The sequence below is a fragment of the Myxine glutinosa genome, chromosome 1 (assembly GCF_964187855.1).
Source record: "Myxine glutinosa chromosome 1, kmMyxGlut1.1, whole genome shotgun sequence".
Taxonomy (NCBI): Eukaryota; Metazoa; Chordata; class Myxini; order Myxiniformes; family Myxinidae; genus Myxine; species Myxine glutinosa.
The window spans coordinates 95,090,885-95,107,645 of NC_136261.1; the positions used below are offsets into that span (position 1 = coordinate 95,090,885).

The 16,761-nt window shown below is 43.4% G+C and overlaps 1 protein-coding gene across 1 annotated transcript in view; it reads left to right on the forward strand.

Annotated features, from left to right (window-relative positions):
• Nucleotides 1-16,761, forward strand: part of LOC137426526 (sister chromatid cohesion protein PDS5 homolog B) — a 253,471-nt gene that overhangs the window by 191,240 nt on the left and 45,470 nt on the right. The window contains exons 23-25 of the mRNA XM_078774894.1: nucleotides 1,009-1,142; nucleotides 2,826-2,949; nucleotides 10,865-11,069. Of these exons, the coding sequence (XP_078631020.1) occupies nucleotides 1,009-1,142; nucleotides 2,826-2,949; nucleotides 10,865-11,069 (463 nt within the window). The remainder of the gene's footprint in view (nucleotides 1-1,008; nucleotides 1,143-2,825; nucleotides 2,950-10,864; nucleotides 11,070-16,761) is intronic.

Here is a 16,761-nt window from a genome sequence, read left to right on the forward strand (position 1 = left end):
TTCCTCTTCTTCAGCTTCGAACTTCAGGATACACGACATTGCTGATAAAAGTTCCTTTTCTCTCTTTGAAGTTATTGGCAAACATTTTTATATTGTCACTGCTGCCAACGCGATGCCATGGCATTATTCATAAGTCATAACATTCATTCATTCATCTAATGATCATAAACATTATTCTTACGTTCATTAAACGATTACGAAAATAAAAACGAAAAACATTACGAAATTACGTTCACACCGTCACATCAAACACTACCGTGAACACAAAAGTCACAAACATCGTCACAAACGTTACATTACGTAATTCAAACCGTGAACACATCGAATATTGGAGATTGCGCAAACGATTTGTTTTCTCTGGTACGTGTTACTGGGCGGGTACCGTTGCTAGTAATTATAATGAGGCGTCAGGGGCGACCTTTTGAACTTTTGATATTTAGCGGGGAATCCCCGGGGATGGAGACAGAAGTTTTCCGTGACAAATTTTTTTTCAGCAGTTTTTTTATCCAGCCCAGCGGCCCATTTTTTACCCAGCGGTCCCAGCCCACCGGGCATTGCCCAAATGCCCTATGGCCAGTCCGCCCATGCTTCTCAGTGGCTATCGGCCTCGTCTCCCACTCTTGTACCCATCACAAATATGACTTCATCACCAGTCATGATTGAATTGATGAACACTCAGAGAGGATTAACATAAGGTTAACTTCGCATTAAAATATTTTTGTGAATAGAACTTCCAACCCACTTTAGTCATACTCTGCTGTGACAATGCAAGCAAATACAGTACTTTGCATTTCCTGTTTGTTCAAACCTTTATCAATATGTTATTTGTACCAGAAGGAGGAAAGTGAGGGAGGAGGGAGGACAAGGGGATTTGATGTGTGTGTGCATGATGCACACAGTCTAAGAAGGTGTTAAAATATCCACCACATTTGTTTACAGAATAAATAAATAGTGCTTGATGTTAACTAATTTCGATCTGACTTTCACTTCTCTTGCATTCATTTACAGCTGCAAGGATTGAAATGCCTTACATTATGGCTGCTCAGTCAGCATGTCACAGACAACAAAGCAAAACTGATTCTCAATTTATTTTGTTGGGTGATTCGTACTGAAGGCGTCGTGGAAAACTGGGGATATCTCAGGTGAGAACGATATTTATTTAGCAAATTGCTGTTTGGCAGAGTATTGAAGTTTTCGGAATCAAATCCGAGAACCGTGTCACCATTGTTTCCCTACAACTCTCTTATGAATGTATCGTACTTGATTGATCTTAACTGCTGTACATCAATCAGTAGAACAATTGTATTGTTTTTGCTAATCAATTGTAGTCAAAAATAATGTTAATTTGATCAGGATAGTAACCAAATTGTACTTAACAAAACACAAAATATTATTTTCATGACTTTGCCAGCAAATGCCTCTATCAACTCTTTATAAACCAACAATGCAAATTATATTGACCAGTACAGGATTTCATTCAACTTTGACCCATTGAAATGTCGGAAACAACATTGGCCCATTGAAATTAATGTAAATAACATTTATTGTGTCCTAAGTCAAAAAAAATTTTGCACTAAAAACACCACTAATGAGTCCCAAAAAAAACTTCTTTTTTTGTACAAAATTCAATTCAATGACATCCTAATTATAAAATAATATACAGTCCCTAACAAACAAAAAAAGTAAATAAAATCATATTAATAAAAACGTAACATGTCAAGTACTTGGTCAAGTACTGTACTTACCGTCAATGGTCGTGGATGGAGCTTGTGGAGGTGGAGTGCGAGTTAAAATGGTGGAGGAGTGGGCTATTGCGAAGATTGTATGATTGAACAGAATCCACCTCCCCCAATGCCTCTATGTTGTGATGTTTCGTGGAAATTCAGTTCACAATAAAAGTGCGTAGGTTCACCGGGTGGATTCTGAACAAAGACAAACGTTTAGTGGAAGTTTACTTGGATCCGTGTGCTGGCCGACAAGGCGACCGTGCACTCCCCTCCCCCACCCACCCCCAATTCTCCACTTGGTTGGTGTCTTTTTGTTCCTTGGGATGTCTTGGGTGAGAAAAAAGGATGTTAACATGCAATATCTTGGGATGAAATTTTACTTTAGACACCTTATTGGTATGTACCTATAATCACATGAAGCGATTTCCATGCATTCAACAAATTGTATATACAGAAATGAGACAGGAGCCTGGTAAGGAACCATACCCACAACATTCCAGAGTACAAAAATAGGCCAAGAATGCTCATTGGAATGGCTAAGAGGAGGGCAGCTCAACTGGGATGGAGAACAAATCATTCTAAATACCCTGCAAGATCAAGGACACTAAACCAATGGCTTTAAGAAAATGGCAAGACTGAGCAATCAGACAAGTGGAGATTCTGCGAGGTAGAAACAGAAAGCATGAGCCACCTCCTGTCGGATGTAAAAAAAAACAAAAAACTCATGTCAGAACAGCTGTACACACAAAGGCACAGCAAAGTATGTAAAGTAATCTCCTGGCACATATGCAAAAAATTCTGCAAAACTTTGAGAAATTTTAAATTCTGCATTTCAGTAACGTTTCATTATGCCATAATTCATTTTTTCATCCGGCCATAAAACATTGCTTCAAAAAGGGACCACGGTGCCCGAAAAAGGCCAACCCCTGCTCTGCGGGGAAAAATGGCCTCTAAAGGTGGTTCTTAGTAACGTTTCATTATGGTACCTTTTTGTGTGTGTAGCTTTGCTTCATTGTCATAGTTTGTTGTACTGACTAATATTCCAGATGATTACAAAATACTAAGAGGACTAAAATATACTCTTTTCCCTTTTGTTAGTTTGGCGAGTCGAGCACATATGCGGCTTGGAGCTGCCGTGGCCCTTCTTCAGGTTTCTCAAGAACCTTGCTATTATCGCATGCTTTCTCAAAAAGATATACAGCATCTTGCTTTAATGATCAATGTGAGTGGGAATATTTGTTATAAGTAATGTTTGCTGTTTGTTTTTGTTTTTTTGTTTTTTTAAGTTAACCTAATGGAATTGGAATGATGTTGTTGGTATAATTATCAACAGTTCGACAGTAGTTTTTTTCGATGCGTGATTGAGGCTTGTGGAAGAGCTATAGCAGAATGGAAGGGAACAAAATGGGAAGGGGGAAACACCAATCAGCAGTGTAGAAGTGAGAGTGAGATCAAGGGGGTGGGGGTGGGGGGGGGGCGGTGAGGGGAAAGGACAAATTGGGGTGATAAAGCTACATGCAAGCTGAACAAAACACAACCAGAAGAGGAAGAGGAAAGCTGGGAAGAAACATAAAACGAACAAACCAACCAACTAACAAACAAAAAGAGATGATGGAGAGGGGGATGACCTGAGGTAGTGGAGAACAGCTGTCTTGATGTTCTGGAGGGAATAATGGGACTGAACAGAATGAGGAAGTTGGTTCTACAGGCGAGAGAAAAGAGGAACAAATGAGTGAAAGTGAGCACTGAGCCTGGATTTTGGGAGTTTAACAAGAATAAGGTTACCGGCAGACTATGTACGCCTTGCAGAAACCTAGGAGGGGCAGAGCCAAGAGAAGGGAGAGGCTACCAACCTGTCTGCAATGTGAAAGTAACTTTCCTAGACAATCAGCTTCATTGTGGGAGATCCCAATGATTTTGAGGGCCTTGCTTTCCACAGCACCAAGAATAGCAAGATGTGAGATGTGGGGGTACCAGACCAAAGGGGGTGCAGTACTCCATAAATTTGCTTAGGTTGTCAAAATTGTGGATTGGCCAAGGAAAGATCTTGCATGAGGAAGGATGCCCAGTCTATAGCTGGCTTTGGAGTCAATCTTGGAAATACGGTCTGCCCAAGAAAGATCATGGTTGATGGTGAGGCCGAAAGGGTTGAGTGACTTAACCTATTCAAGTGGTTTGTTTGGGAAGTAGATCAGAGGGTTTGCCACATTGTCCTTTCGGAGAGACAGAGTGAGAGTGTGGGAATTGTCGGGGTTAAAAGACATATTCCAAGTGTTGGATCAGTTCCTGATTCCATTAAGGTCTGGTCTATAGAGAAGGAAGAGGCTGCTGCCTGCCTGTCCAAAGGATGAGCGATGATATGGCAGAGGGTGGAATTATCAGCAAAGCGATGAGCAGGATTTTCCAGGTAATCAATAATAGCTCATTAATGAGGAAGAGCAACAAGAATGGGCCCAAGACTGCCTTGGGGCACTCCAGCCTTGACAAGGAGAAGAGATGAGAGGATACTATTAAGAGCTAAACACTGACTGTGGGAGTGGAGGAAGTCAGTGATCCATGAGAGGAGTTGGCCTTGGATGCCATAAACAGAGGGTTTGGAGATCATGGTGTGGTGCCAGACTATCACATGCAACTTTGTTGCACATCTTGGTGTTTCGTCCTCCATCTACCTTCATATTGCCTTATGTACTGGCCTGTCTCGTGGATCCTGAACTGACAATCTCTTTGATTTTAATTCATACTTATCACTATTCACTTCAGACTTTTTCCCCTTTTGTTAAACTCGGAGAGTTTGTGGAACATTTAGTGTATCCGACCTAAATGCTCACATCTGATATTTTTAATTGTTTGCAACCCCTCTATTCTCTTCTCCCACCTTGGTGCTTTTAAAAATTGCCAAAGAGTAATTTGGATTGTCATGCAGGCCAAAAACAATAGCATCTATCCTGTCAGTTTTTGCTAAAGACTTGTTAAGAATGAATCATCTAGGGTGGTCCAAAAATGAAATTCTGAATTTTAATCTTGGATATAGTCACCCCTGTTAGGTGTTGCTTAAAAAGTATTTGTGCCAAAGTTTACCTTATTTCAGTAACATTTCGAGGTTTTGCCATAAGTTGACTTTTTAATGAACTGAACCATCGGTTTAAAAATGTTGGCTTGTGCAACAGCCACGCTTCATGTACATTTTAGCTTTGTCTGAAGCAAATTGGCCGATAACTTTTGACAGAAGGCTAAAACACTAACCACAATCCTGTGAACAATACTTGTGATCCAAACTTGAAGAAAAATATTTCAAATTTGAAGAAATTGGATGAAAAAACGATAATCTGGCACAACCTCTAAATTACCTCTGATCTCGTTGCCTTTTGGGTTGTAGAGTCATCTGATATAGAGGAGCAAGGTGCCTACAGCCAACAGAAATTATTATATATATATTTTTGCCATATGAATCTGGACCACCTTAACTCACACTCGTCAAAAATGCCTGCCGAGTTGAAATGTGATTTTCAGTAATTAGAAAAATAATGCAATATTTTGAAAAATGTCCAAGTATGTCCAGTTTTGAAAAATTCACAAATATATTAAATATATATATATTTTTTGCCATATGAATCTGGACCACCTCAACTCACACTCGTCAAAAATGCCCGCCAAGTTGAAATGTGAATTTCAGTAATTAGAAAAATAATGCAATATTTTGAAAAATGGCCAAGTATGAGAACCTGAAAAACGAAGTGAAAAGAAATTGGAAGCTGAAGAGTGCCAATATTCTGCTGGTGATACTTGGAGCAGCTGGTGTGATGAAGCAGAACCTCACTGAGATTTTGAAAGTGATAACACGAATTATTACAACAAATGTGTTAAAAATGAAGGCTGACCAGGGTTTCGTGGCAATCCTTCAATGAGTGGCCCTTGGAACAAATATGTGAGAATATAATATTCTATGGTGCCTGTTGACACCTCTTAAAGGAGATTACTACCAACCGGCGAACACTCATGACTATAGGAAAACAACAACATGCAGTAACTTCCCTGCAAATGTCATCTCCCCTTCCTGTTCAGGCTGGAGTTCCCCAAGGCAGTGTGCTGGGCCCTGTGCTTTTTCTGGTCTTTATCAATGATCTCTCCGACTCTCTGGAAAATCCTCTCTATCTCTTTGCTGATGACTCCACTCTCTGCCGCTCCATTCCTCTTCCCTCAGATCGGCAGTCTGCAGCCTCCTCACTCTCTGAAGACCTGGACAAAATCACAGACTGGTCAAACAAGTGGAACATGTCTTTCAATCCTGACAAATCTCACACTCTTACGATGTCTCTCCGAAAAGATCGACTGGACAACCCTCCCATCTACTTTCTCAACAATCCTCTCCAAGAAGTTCTGTCGCTGAAGCTTTTGGGTCTCACTATCTGCCATGATCTTTCTTGGGAAAACCACATTTCCAAGCTGGCCTGCAAAGCCAGTCGCCGACTGGGCATCCTCCGTCGTGCGAAGTCCTTCCTTGGCACACCTGAGCTCCTCACCACGTACAAGGCTTTCATCCGCAGCTCAATGGAATACTGCTCTCCCCTCTGGGCTGGTGCTCCTGCCTCACACCTAGCTCGTCTTCACGCTGTTGAAAGCAAAGCATTCAGAATCATTGGAATCTCCCGTGATGAAGCTAACTCCAAGGGCCTCTCACTCACTCACCGCAGGCAGGTTGGTGGTCTTTCCGTCTTCTACCGACTCCTCTCCGGCCTTGCTCCCCCAGCTCTCTTTGTGCTCTGTCCCCCAAATATTCCTACAGGTCGCACAAGATCTGCCAGCAAGCCTCTGATGGTTAAACTGCCGAAATCTCGGCTCTCTGCTCACCTTCACTCCTTCATTCCTCTTTTCTCCCGCCTCTGGAACAAACTCCCACACTCCCTTCAATCCCACTCCTCCCTCCAGGTCTTTAAAACAGCTGTTCACCACCATCTCTTATCTTCCCCCATCCAAAACCTTGATCTTTTCTACCCCCACTAATTCACCCCAGATCCACCTTGTTTGTAATTCCAACTTCTTTCCTGGTAGTCCTGGCAGTGTCCATATGTTTTATGCCTTTCCCACCCCCTTTCCCATGCCTCCCCCCCAAAGCCCTCTCCCTCCCACAGATCTCTCGATGTCTCCATGTCTCTCGGTTCCTGCTCTAAAATGTTGTGTTTGTGTCCTTCCCCCTCTCTCTCCATCTTGTCTACCGCTCCCGATGTTATTTGTTCTATGTGTCGGTTATGTGTCGGTTTGTCGGTTTGTCTTTCTGTGTGATAAATGTTCGCTCTTTCACGAGCCTCGATCTTGTATACAAAAAAATAAAAAAAATAAAAAAATGTCTGCTGCTCTTCTTCTGCTCCAATCGGTTCTTCTGATCATGTGCTTGTTAAAGTGGACATCTCACTGGCCATTCTCAGAGAGCCTCCTCAGCGCCGACGAGTCTGGCATTTCACTCAGGCCGACTGGCACGGTCTGCAAGCAGCCATCAATCAACTGGACTGGTCTCCCATCTCTAATGCCTCTGACATCAATTCTTCCTGGGAATTCTTCCAAAGCAAACTGCTCTCTCTCATGCACAGATTTATCCCATCTCGTCTTCAGTTGTCTTACCCTTCCTCCCGTCCATGGTACACTGAATCTTGTGGTGAGGCAGTTGCCCTGAAACAACTTGCCTTTGCGTCTTGGAAGGCAAATCCAACTGAAGGCAATCTCAGTTCCTTCCACCAAGCTCGAAACAAGTGTGTTTCTACCCTCAGGAGTGCCAGGAAGCACTATCTCTCCACACTCAAGATTGAACTCTCAAACCTGTCTCCTTCCTCCAAATCCTGGTGGCGTCTGGTCAAATCCGTTTCTGGGGTTTGTTCCCCCTCCATCCCCTCCCTTACCTCAAATGGCTACACAGTTGACACTGCACGTGACAAAGCCGAATGCCTCAACTCTGTGTTTGCCTCAAAATCTTGTGTCCCAAACCCATCTCTCTCTGTTCCCACCTTTCCCAGTCGAACCCAACTGCTCCTGGACTCTGTGTCCTTCTCTCCTGACAAGGTGGAGAAGTTTTTATCAAACCTCGACTCTGATTCTGCAACTGGACCAGATGGCATCAGCCCTCGGGTCCTAAAATCCTGCTCTGCCGCTCTATCTCACCCTCTCTCTGTTCTTTTCACCCTCTCTTTTGCTCAAGGTCATCTGCCAGCATCTTCGAAATCAGCAAACATTACCGCTTTACACAAAAAAGGTGCAAAAACAGATCCTTGCAACTACAGACCAATCAGCCTGCTCCCAATTATCAGCAAAGTCATGGAATCCATCATTGCTTCAGATATCAAATCCTTCCTCTTCTCCAATGGCTTGATCTCTGATCATCAATTTGGATTCAGACCAGGTCATTCTACTCTGGACATGTTGCTTCTGCTGTCTCAACAATGGATGGAGGTCGTCAATGCCAAACAGGAAATCAGAGCTGTCTCACTTGACATATCACGTGCCTTCGATACGGTCTGGCACCCAGCTCTGCTCACCAAACTCACCTCCTATGGTATTCAGGGAAATCTCCACTCATGGCTTGCGGATTTCCTCTCTGGTCATAGGCAACGTGTGGCCCTGAATGGATTTCTCTCATCTTCCCTGCCTGTTCTGGCTGGAGTTCCCCAAGGTAGTGTTCTGGGCCCTGTGCTATTTCTGGTCTTCATCAATGACCTCTCCGACTCTCTGGAAAATCCTCTCTATCTCTTTGCTGATGACTCCACTATCTGCCGCTCCATTCCTGATCCCTCAGATCGGCAGTCTGCAGCCTCCTCACTCTCTGCAGACCTGGACAAAATCACAGACTTGTCAAACAAGTGGAACATGTCTTTCAATCCTGACAAATCTCACACTCTTACAATGTCTCTCCGAAAGGACCGACTGGACAACCCTCCCATCTACTTTCTCAACAATCCTCTCCAAGAAGTTCTGTCACTCAAGCTTTTCGGTCTCACTATCTGCCATGATCTTTCTTGGGAAAACCACATTTCCAAGCTGGCCTCCAAAGCCAGTCGCCGACTGGGCATCCTCCGTTGTGCGAAGTCCTTCCTTGGCACACCTGAGCTCCTCACCACATACAAGGCTTTCATCCGCAGCTCAATGGAATACTGTTCCCCCCTCTGGGCTGGTGCTCCTGCCTCACACCTTGCTCGGCTTCACGCTGTTGAGGCCAAAGCTTTCAGAATCATTGGAATCTCCTGCGATGTAGTCAACTCCGAGGGTCTTTCACTCACTCACCGCAGGCAGGTTGGTGGTCTTTCTGTCTTCTACCGACTCCTCTCTGGCCTTGCTCCCCCAGCTCTCTCTGTGTGCTGTCCCCCCAATATTCCTTCAGGTCGCACAAGATCTGCCTACAACCTTCTTATGGTTAAACTGGCAAAGTCTAGGCTCTCTGCTCACCTTCACTCTTTCATTCCCCTTTTCTCCCGCCTCTGGAACAAACTCCTCCACTCCCTTCAATCCCACTCCTCCCTCCAGGTCTTTAAAACAGCTGTTCACCACCATCTCTTATCTTCCCCCATCGAAAACCTTGATCTTTTCTACCCCCGGTAATTCACCCCAGAGTCCTTGCAGTGTTCATATGTTTTATTCCTCTCCCACCTCCCCCCAAATCCTCCCGATGTCCCTGCTCTCAAATGTTGTGTTTGTGTCCTTCCCCCTCTCTCCCCATCTTGTCTGCCGCCCCCCTTGTTTTTTGTGTTTTGTGTGTCGGTTTGTCTTTTTGTGTGATTAATGGATTTCATATACAAAGGATTTCATAGGATTTCATAGGACACGAGGATTTCATATACGAAAAAAAAAAGAAAGTGTTATCCAATGTTCAACGATCATTGGTCATATTGCTGTTTGCATTGCAGCAGTGGCATATTGCAACATATTTGAGCTATTAAACACAGAAAAGGCACTATCCATCATTACAAACTTCATCATCTCATCCCCAGAAAGGTTATGGATAAACCTCAGGCAGTTATTAAAAACGAAGACATTATGCTTGCATATGGCCTGACCATCTCATTGCTCCAGTATCTCTTTAATTTGCGTTTCATGCAAAAGGAAAAATATTCGGTCTTGTATTCACAAGTTAACAGTTTCAATGAAAATAGTGTTTTATGTGTGCAATTCACTCATGGTATCAAACTCTGTTATTATAGCACATTTCCTTCACCAGCAGATTTGTTGCTCCTGCATCACAGACAGGTCAGTGGCCTCTCTAGATTTGACTGCCTCCTTTTTGGTCTTTCACTCTCTGCCTCTCTTGGCTCTGTCCCTCCCAGGTGTCTGCAGGGTGCACAAATCTGCCAGTAACCCTCCTTGTTAAACTCCCAAAATCCAGGATCAATGCTCACCTCCACTCTTTCATTCCATTTTTTCCTGCCTCTGGAACCAACTTCCACATTCTCTGCAATCTCGTTCTTCCCTTCTGATATTCAATACAGCTGTACACCACCATCTAATATCATCTCCTTGCCCCCTCCCCATCCAAAACCATGATCTCGTCTACCGTGGTTAACCCAATTTCCCCCTCAAGTCCACCCCTTTCCAAATTTCCAGTTTTGCTTCGGTATGCACCTTGTTTACCCCGTGCATTTTGCTCCCCACATCCATTATTTGTCCAAGCTCCCTCTATTTTGTTCCTCAACCCAGGTGTTGCCCCCCCCCCCTCCTCTTTATCCTGTTATCCTTTTGTTCTGCAGGGTGCACGCAGTTCACCATCAACGTCCTGTTGCGTCCATCAGTTATGTCCTGGTCCGTTCTGTGTTCTCGCTCTCCCACGAGTCTTGACGTTGTATAAGAATAAAAAGGCACAGGACGGGGCAGGGATTATGGGGAATGTGAGATTCTGATGTAGACTGCAATGCAACAAGAAGCTCGATAATTGAGTCTGTCAAAAAAGAATAATAATAACGAGGGAGTGAGATGAGCAAGTTTAGTGAACTGCGAAAGAAAGGTTTGTTTTTGTCATTCCTTTTTAATAATAAAATATGGAGCTCTTCTTATTGTTAATGAACAATGGAAAATGTAATCTGAATTCGACTGAGATACTGGTATCCTCATTTTCTGGCGTGTGTATCTTCAAGATGATTGACTTGTAGTTTGTCTACCATCAGGATGAGTGCTTTCAGGTGCGGGAAACATTTGCAAAAAAGCTGCATAAAGCACTGCTCCTTCTTCGTGTGCCTCTGGAGCTGCTCGCTATCTTTTCTTTGGCAGCAAAGGATCCTGTCCTTAAGTGCTGCACACATGCACGTGTTTGTGTGAAACAGAACATCAGTACTCGACGCAGTTATATCCAGAAACATGACTTGCAAAGTGGTGAGCTTGTCCTTATTCATTACCTTTGCCACGAGGTTATGTTTTCACCCCTGGCTGTCTGTTTGTTACTTGCGAAAATCATAGATTTTCACGTGCAGTTCAGTATATTGGTTGGTTGCATGCGTTATTCTGTTTGTGTGTCTGTTTTTGGCTGTTTGTATATCAATTTGCCTACAGGTCACAATTTGAAACCAATCTTCACTAAACTTCACCAAATGGTGGAGTTGGTCATAAGGAAGAAGCCTATTGATTTTGAGGTCAAAGGTCAACAACTTCGTCAAATTAACTAAAATCCTTACCATCAGGATGAGTGCTTTCAGGTGCGGGAAACATTTGCAAAAAAGCTGCATAAAGCACTGCTCCTTCTTCGTGTGCCTCTGGAGCTGCTCGCTATTTGATTATTTTGATTATTTTGAATTATTTGATTGATTATTTTGAAATTTGAATAAAATAAAATTTTGATTATTTTATTTGAAGCAATATTTATTTGAAGCAAATACTGCATAAAGCAATAAAATCTGATTATTTTGAAATTTGAAGACGATTTGCATATCACGTCATTGAATTCAACCACCAATTATTTTCAGGTCAACATTGGCCAAAAGGTCAACATAGGCCAAAGGTCAACAATGTGTGAAATCTCTAAAATCCTCAATTTCCATCCCATGACTTGAAACTTGAAGAGTATTTGCATATCGAGTCACTGAATTCAACAATTAATTATTTTTGAGGCCTAAAGGTCAAAAGGTCAGCATAGGCCGAATTTCTAAAATCGTTCATTTTTATCCCAATGGCTTGATATTTGAAGAGGATTTACATATTTGGTCATTTAATTTAACCACCAATTATTTTTGAGGTCAAATTTGTTTTGGCGCTACCATAAGTATCGTGCTCTGAATGGCTTATTTCTTGTTTACTTTGTCTGTGAGCAGAATATCTCAAAAGGTTGTGGATGGATTCGACCAAAATTTGTGGACCTCATTTGTGGTTGTGGACCAAACCACCGTTTAGAGGCCATTTTTCCCCGCAAAGCGGGGGTTGGCCTTTTTCGGGGACCGTGGTTGTTGTTGTTTTTTTGGTCCCCTTTTTGAAGCAATGTTTTACGGCCGGATGCCCTTCCTGCCGCCAACCCTGTTTGTCGCCTTTTTACGACACACAGGGAATTACCAGTGAACTGGTACTCAATTAGCCGACCTCGGAAGGATGACAGGCTGAGTCAACCCCCCTGGCGTTAATTCAGTGATCGACCGGGATTCGAACCCAGGATCCTTGGATCCTAAGCTGGCACCCTAGCCGCTAAGCCAACACCAGGTTAGGTGGGCAGGTTGGACGTGCTACAAGAACGAATATATTTGGTTTTGGTGAAGATCTAAATCCGGGTCCGGATACGAGAATATTTTTAATTTTTAAAGTGATTGTTCACCATGGAGAGATGGGGATTAAAGCGATATATAGCATATTTCAAAAAAACTATATATAGGTATAGGTATGACAAAACTAGGTGGATGAGAATTGGTTAGTTGACAAGAAGCCAATTCGATGTTGGTTCAGGTCCGGATCTCGATGCAGCCTATCGGTGGAATACAAAATGTAAACTGTTCAGCCTGGCAAAGGTATATGCACTCTACCGAGTGCCATTCTGGACTTCTAGTTACCCTCGCCTGAGGAGAGGGTATTGCATTTGAGTCTGTTTGTTTGTCTGTTTGTTCGTCCACACAGAATAAATATGATTTTCTCTGCAACCGTTGGTCCGATCGACAGGACATTTTCACCATAGGTGCAACTCCACCTGTAGAATGTTTTAATGATAATTATGATGTCATAGGTCGAATTAATTTGAATTAATTGAATTAACGCCAGGGGGATTGACTCAGCCTGTCATCCTTCCGAGGTCGGCAAATTGAGTACCAGCTTGCTGGGATGAATGATCCCGGTGTGTACCCCGATTTAGAATAGGTACACCGTATCCCTGCGCATCGTAAGAGGCGACCAAGGGTTGGCTTCAGGAAGGGCATCCGGCCATAAAAATATTGCCTCAAACAGGGAACCATGAGCTCATGGGGCCCGCAAGGCCAACCCCCGCTCTAGCAGGGAAAATGGCCTTAAAACGATCATTCATTCATTCATATGATGTCATAGGTCACGTGGTTCGGCCGCTATCTTGAAAAAACCGAAAAACTTTGCACCTCGATATCTCCGAAAGTGCTGAATAGAAAAAAATTGAGACATGGCTCATTGTAAAGAACTCTCCATGGGAAATAAAATAGGCTAATGTTGATGTCATGGGTGCCTCCATTATGACGTTATAATTCGACAAGTACAAAACTTCATCCGATCAAGATGAAATTTCTTGAGCATAATCTAGGAATAAATGTTTAGAAAAACAATAATGATGACGTCATTGGTCACGTGGTTCTGCCGCCATATTTGTTTTAACACAAAAGCCTTAAAACCACTGAAAATACATCCTGGCAGTGGTGTAGTCTACGTGGTATGCAGGTATACGCCGTATACCCACTAGGAAAGGTCCAGGATTTCCGTATACCCACTTAAAAATGCGCGAGGATAGGTAACAACATAGTTTCGTGACGGAACTTTCACACTTTCATTCATAAAATGCGCTATATAAATAACTTTCATTCATAAAATGCACTACATGAATAAAATTTGATTTGATTTGATAAAATTCACCCCGTCTGTGTTAAGAAGCACTGACTAATGGCATTGGGGCTTCCGTGACCTGTGACCCGGATCTGACGTCACCTACCAAGAAACAACCACACAGTTGCTTAGCGGTCATTCTCGGCACGAAAATAATGTGAATCAATAAAGGAGAAAAACGAAACGGAAAGATGAAACGAAAGCACACTCAAACGACACTCTTTGAGTGTTTTCGCAAGCCTGCTCCTGAAGCTACGGCCGCTTCGGGTGACACTGACGTTACAGAAACTATAGAAAAAGAGCCAGATGAGGTTGATGCTATCCTAACGTTACGCGGTAACGTTACAGAAACTGAGCCCGATGCTATCACCCTACCTGGTAAGTGAAAGTAGCATAGTTATCATTAACATAACTGTAACAGCATGGGATTGTTGGTATATTGAATTCTATCTAGAACTAGCTAACCTCACTAACGTTAGTGTGATGGATCAATAATTGTGGGAGAAAGGGAGAGATGGCTTGTCCACCAACGAGCTGTATGTTGCTAGCTAGCTAAACAGCGCCAAGCTTAGCTGCTTCGAGCGCACTGTGAAAGCTTGGCTAGCTCCCGATGCTCAGTAGTACCCATTGTAAACAACGAGAAAAGAGAGCCAGCTCAGATATACAATAGTGTGTGTCTGTGTGTGTCTGTGTACAGTAGTCAACAGAATACAATGTTTTTATTTCTCCTAGTTTCAGATGATGATTTGGTGAGAGCTGTGTCAGAGGCTGTGTTGGCTGAGACAGATGCTGTATTCAGAACAGCATACTATCTTGCGAAGATGAACCGACCTTTCACTGACCATGACAATCTCATTGAGCTTCAGGAAAAAAATGGTGTCAACATGGGCACTAGTCTGCATTCAAGGTACAGTTCCACAAAAATTGTGGACCACATAGCGAAAGAGATGCAGAAAAAAATAGTTCACAGTATTGTGTCGTCTTCAAGCAAGTTGTCTGTCCTCATTGATGAGGCTACATCTCTCAGCCACAAATCTGCCATGATTGTCAACGTGAAAGCCTCAGTAGATGGAGCTACTCCTGAATTTGTGTTCCTGGAGCTGGTTGAGCTGGAGAGCCAAAGGGCAGAGGGTATAGAAGAAGCTCTACTGAAGTGTTTGAGACTGCAGGCTTCAGTGAAGAGTGGCTTCAAAAGAACTGGGTCTCATTTGTTTGTGATGGAGCCAGTGTCATGTTAGGCAAGAACTCTGGTGTGGCAACCAGGCTGAATGCAAGGTACCCTAACCTCTTCACATGGCACTGCATGAACCACCGTTTGGAACTGGCTGTATCTGATGCTGTGGATGAGGTTCAGGCAGTCAACCACTTCAAGGCGTTCATGGAGAAGATCCACAATCTCTACAGTTAGTCCAATAAAAATTCATGGCAGCTTCTGGAAGCAGCACAAGAAGTGGGCTCACAAGTCCTGAAAATTGGCAGAGTTTTAAGTACGCAATGGGTGGCCAGCAGCTTCCGTTCTGTAAAGGCTGTGTGGAGGTCGTATGAAGCACTCAACAGACACTTTGAAAATGCTGCGGGAGACCAAACAAGAAACAGCAAAGAGAGACAAACTTACAGAGGCCTGGCACGTCGTATGCAAAGCAAGGAATTCCTGTGTGACCTTGGACTCATGTACGATGCACTGTCTGAACTTGCAAACCTGTCTCAGCAACTCCAGGCCCATTCAATCACACTCTTGAGAGCAGACCAGTTTCTGAAGCGCACCATCAGAGTGCTGGCATCATTCAAAGACACTCCAGGAGAGAAATCAGAGGAGACACTGACAGCACAGGCTATGGGACATTTTGGATCGGTTCCCCTGGAGTCAAATGAAAAGCTCACACCAATCAATGCAAAGCAGTTCCTACAAAGTCTGATAAACAACATGGAGAAGCGCCTCTCATTTGAAGGTGAAATGCTTCATGATCTCAGCGTTCTGGATACAGACAACTGGCCATCAACACCTGGTATACGGCATGGTGAGGCACAAGTGAAACGACTGTGCAGGCGGTTCAATCTTTGTGAAGAGCAAGCAGTTAATGGTATGAGAGATTTCCTTGAGCACCCAGACAGTGAGCCTGAAAGCCTAAAACCACTCATACGATGCATGCAGACCATCCCTTGCAGCACTGCGGAGTGTGAAAGGGGCTTCAGTCTCATGAACAATGTATGCACGGACAAGAGATCCACACTGTTGTTGTCCAATGTAAGTAATTTGATGATGATCAGCATCAATGGTCCCCCTGTAAGACTTTTTGAGCCAAGGAAGTACGTCACAACATGGTTGAGAAGCCATCGCTCTGCCACGCAAGCAAGGAGGCAATGCACACCTCAGATGCCCGAGTACAACTACAAACATATTTAGAAAGCTTTGTAGACTACCAGGCTACTCACCCTCCCATTCTTACCCCACCCCAAGCACACTGCCAGCAAACCAGGTGGAACAGGAGCTGGGCTGTCTGTTAGTGTTCCATCCTTTTTCCAGAGCTTGTGGACTAACACAGTGAACCCAGTATGGATACTTTGATGATGTTAAGTGCCTTTTCAACCTTTATTTGTTAACACATTCACATAACATCTAAGCTAAATAGCTCTTAACTGGCTGAGTCTTGTTGCTAAAAAATTGAAAATAAATTGATGTTGATAACACATGACCAGTCTTTCAGAATGCTCTCAATTACGTGTAGATGCATACTGTATGCATTAGTGAGTGTGGTGGTGCTTATGGGGTGTCGCTTCAGGACGGGTGTCGCTCCGGGGCGCGTCGCTCTGGGACGGGTGACTATGAGGCTGGAAGCGAAAAATCACAGTATACCCACTACAAAAAAACTAGACTACACCACTGCATCCTGGCGAGGGTTTGCAATCTCTGATTGCTCTTTTTCCTGTTTGCAAATGTGTTTGGAAGCAATTTTGCACAGTAAAGGAGGTCACCTTAAAAATACAGCATATCCAGCTTGTGCATATAAAAATACAGCTTGTTTATCCCATG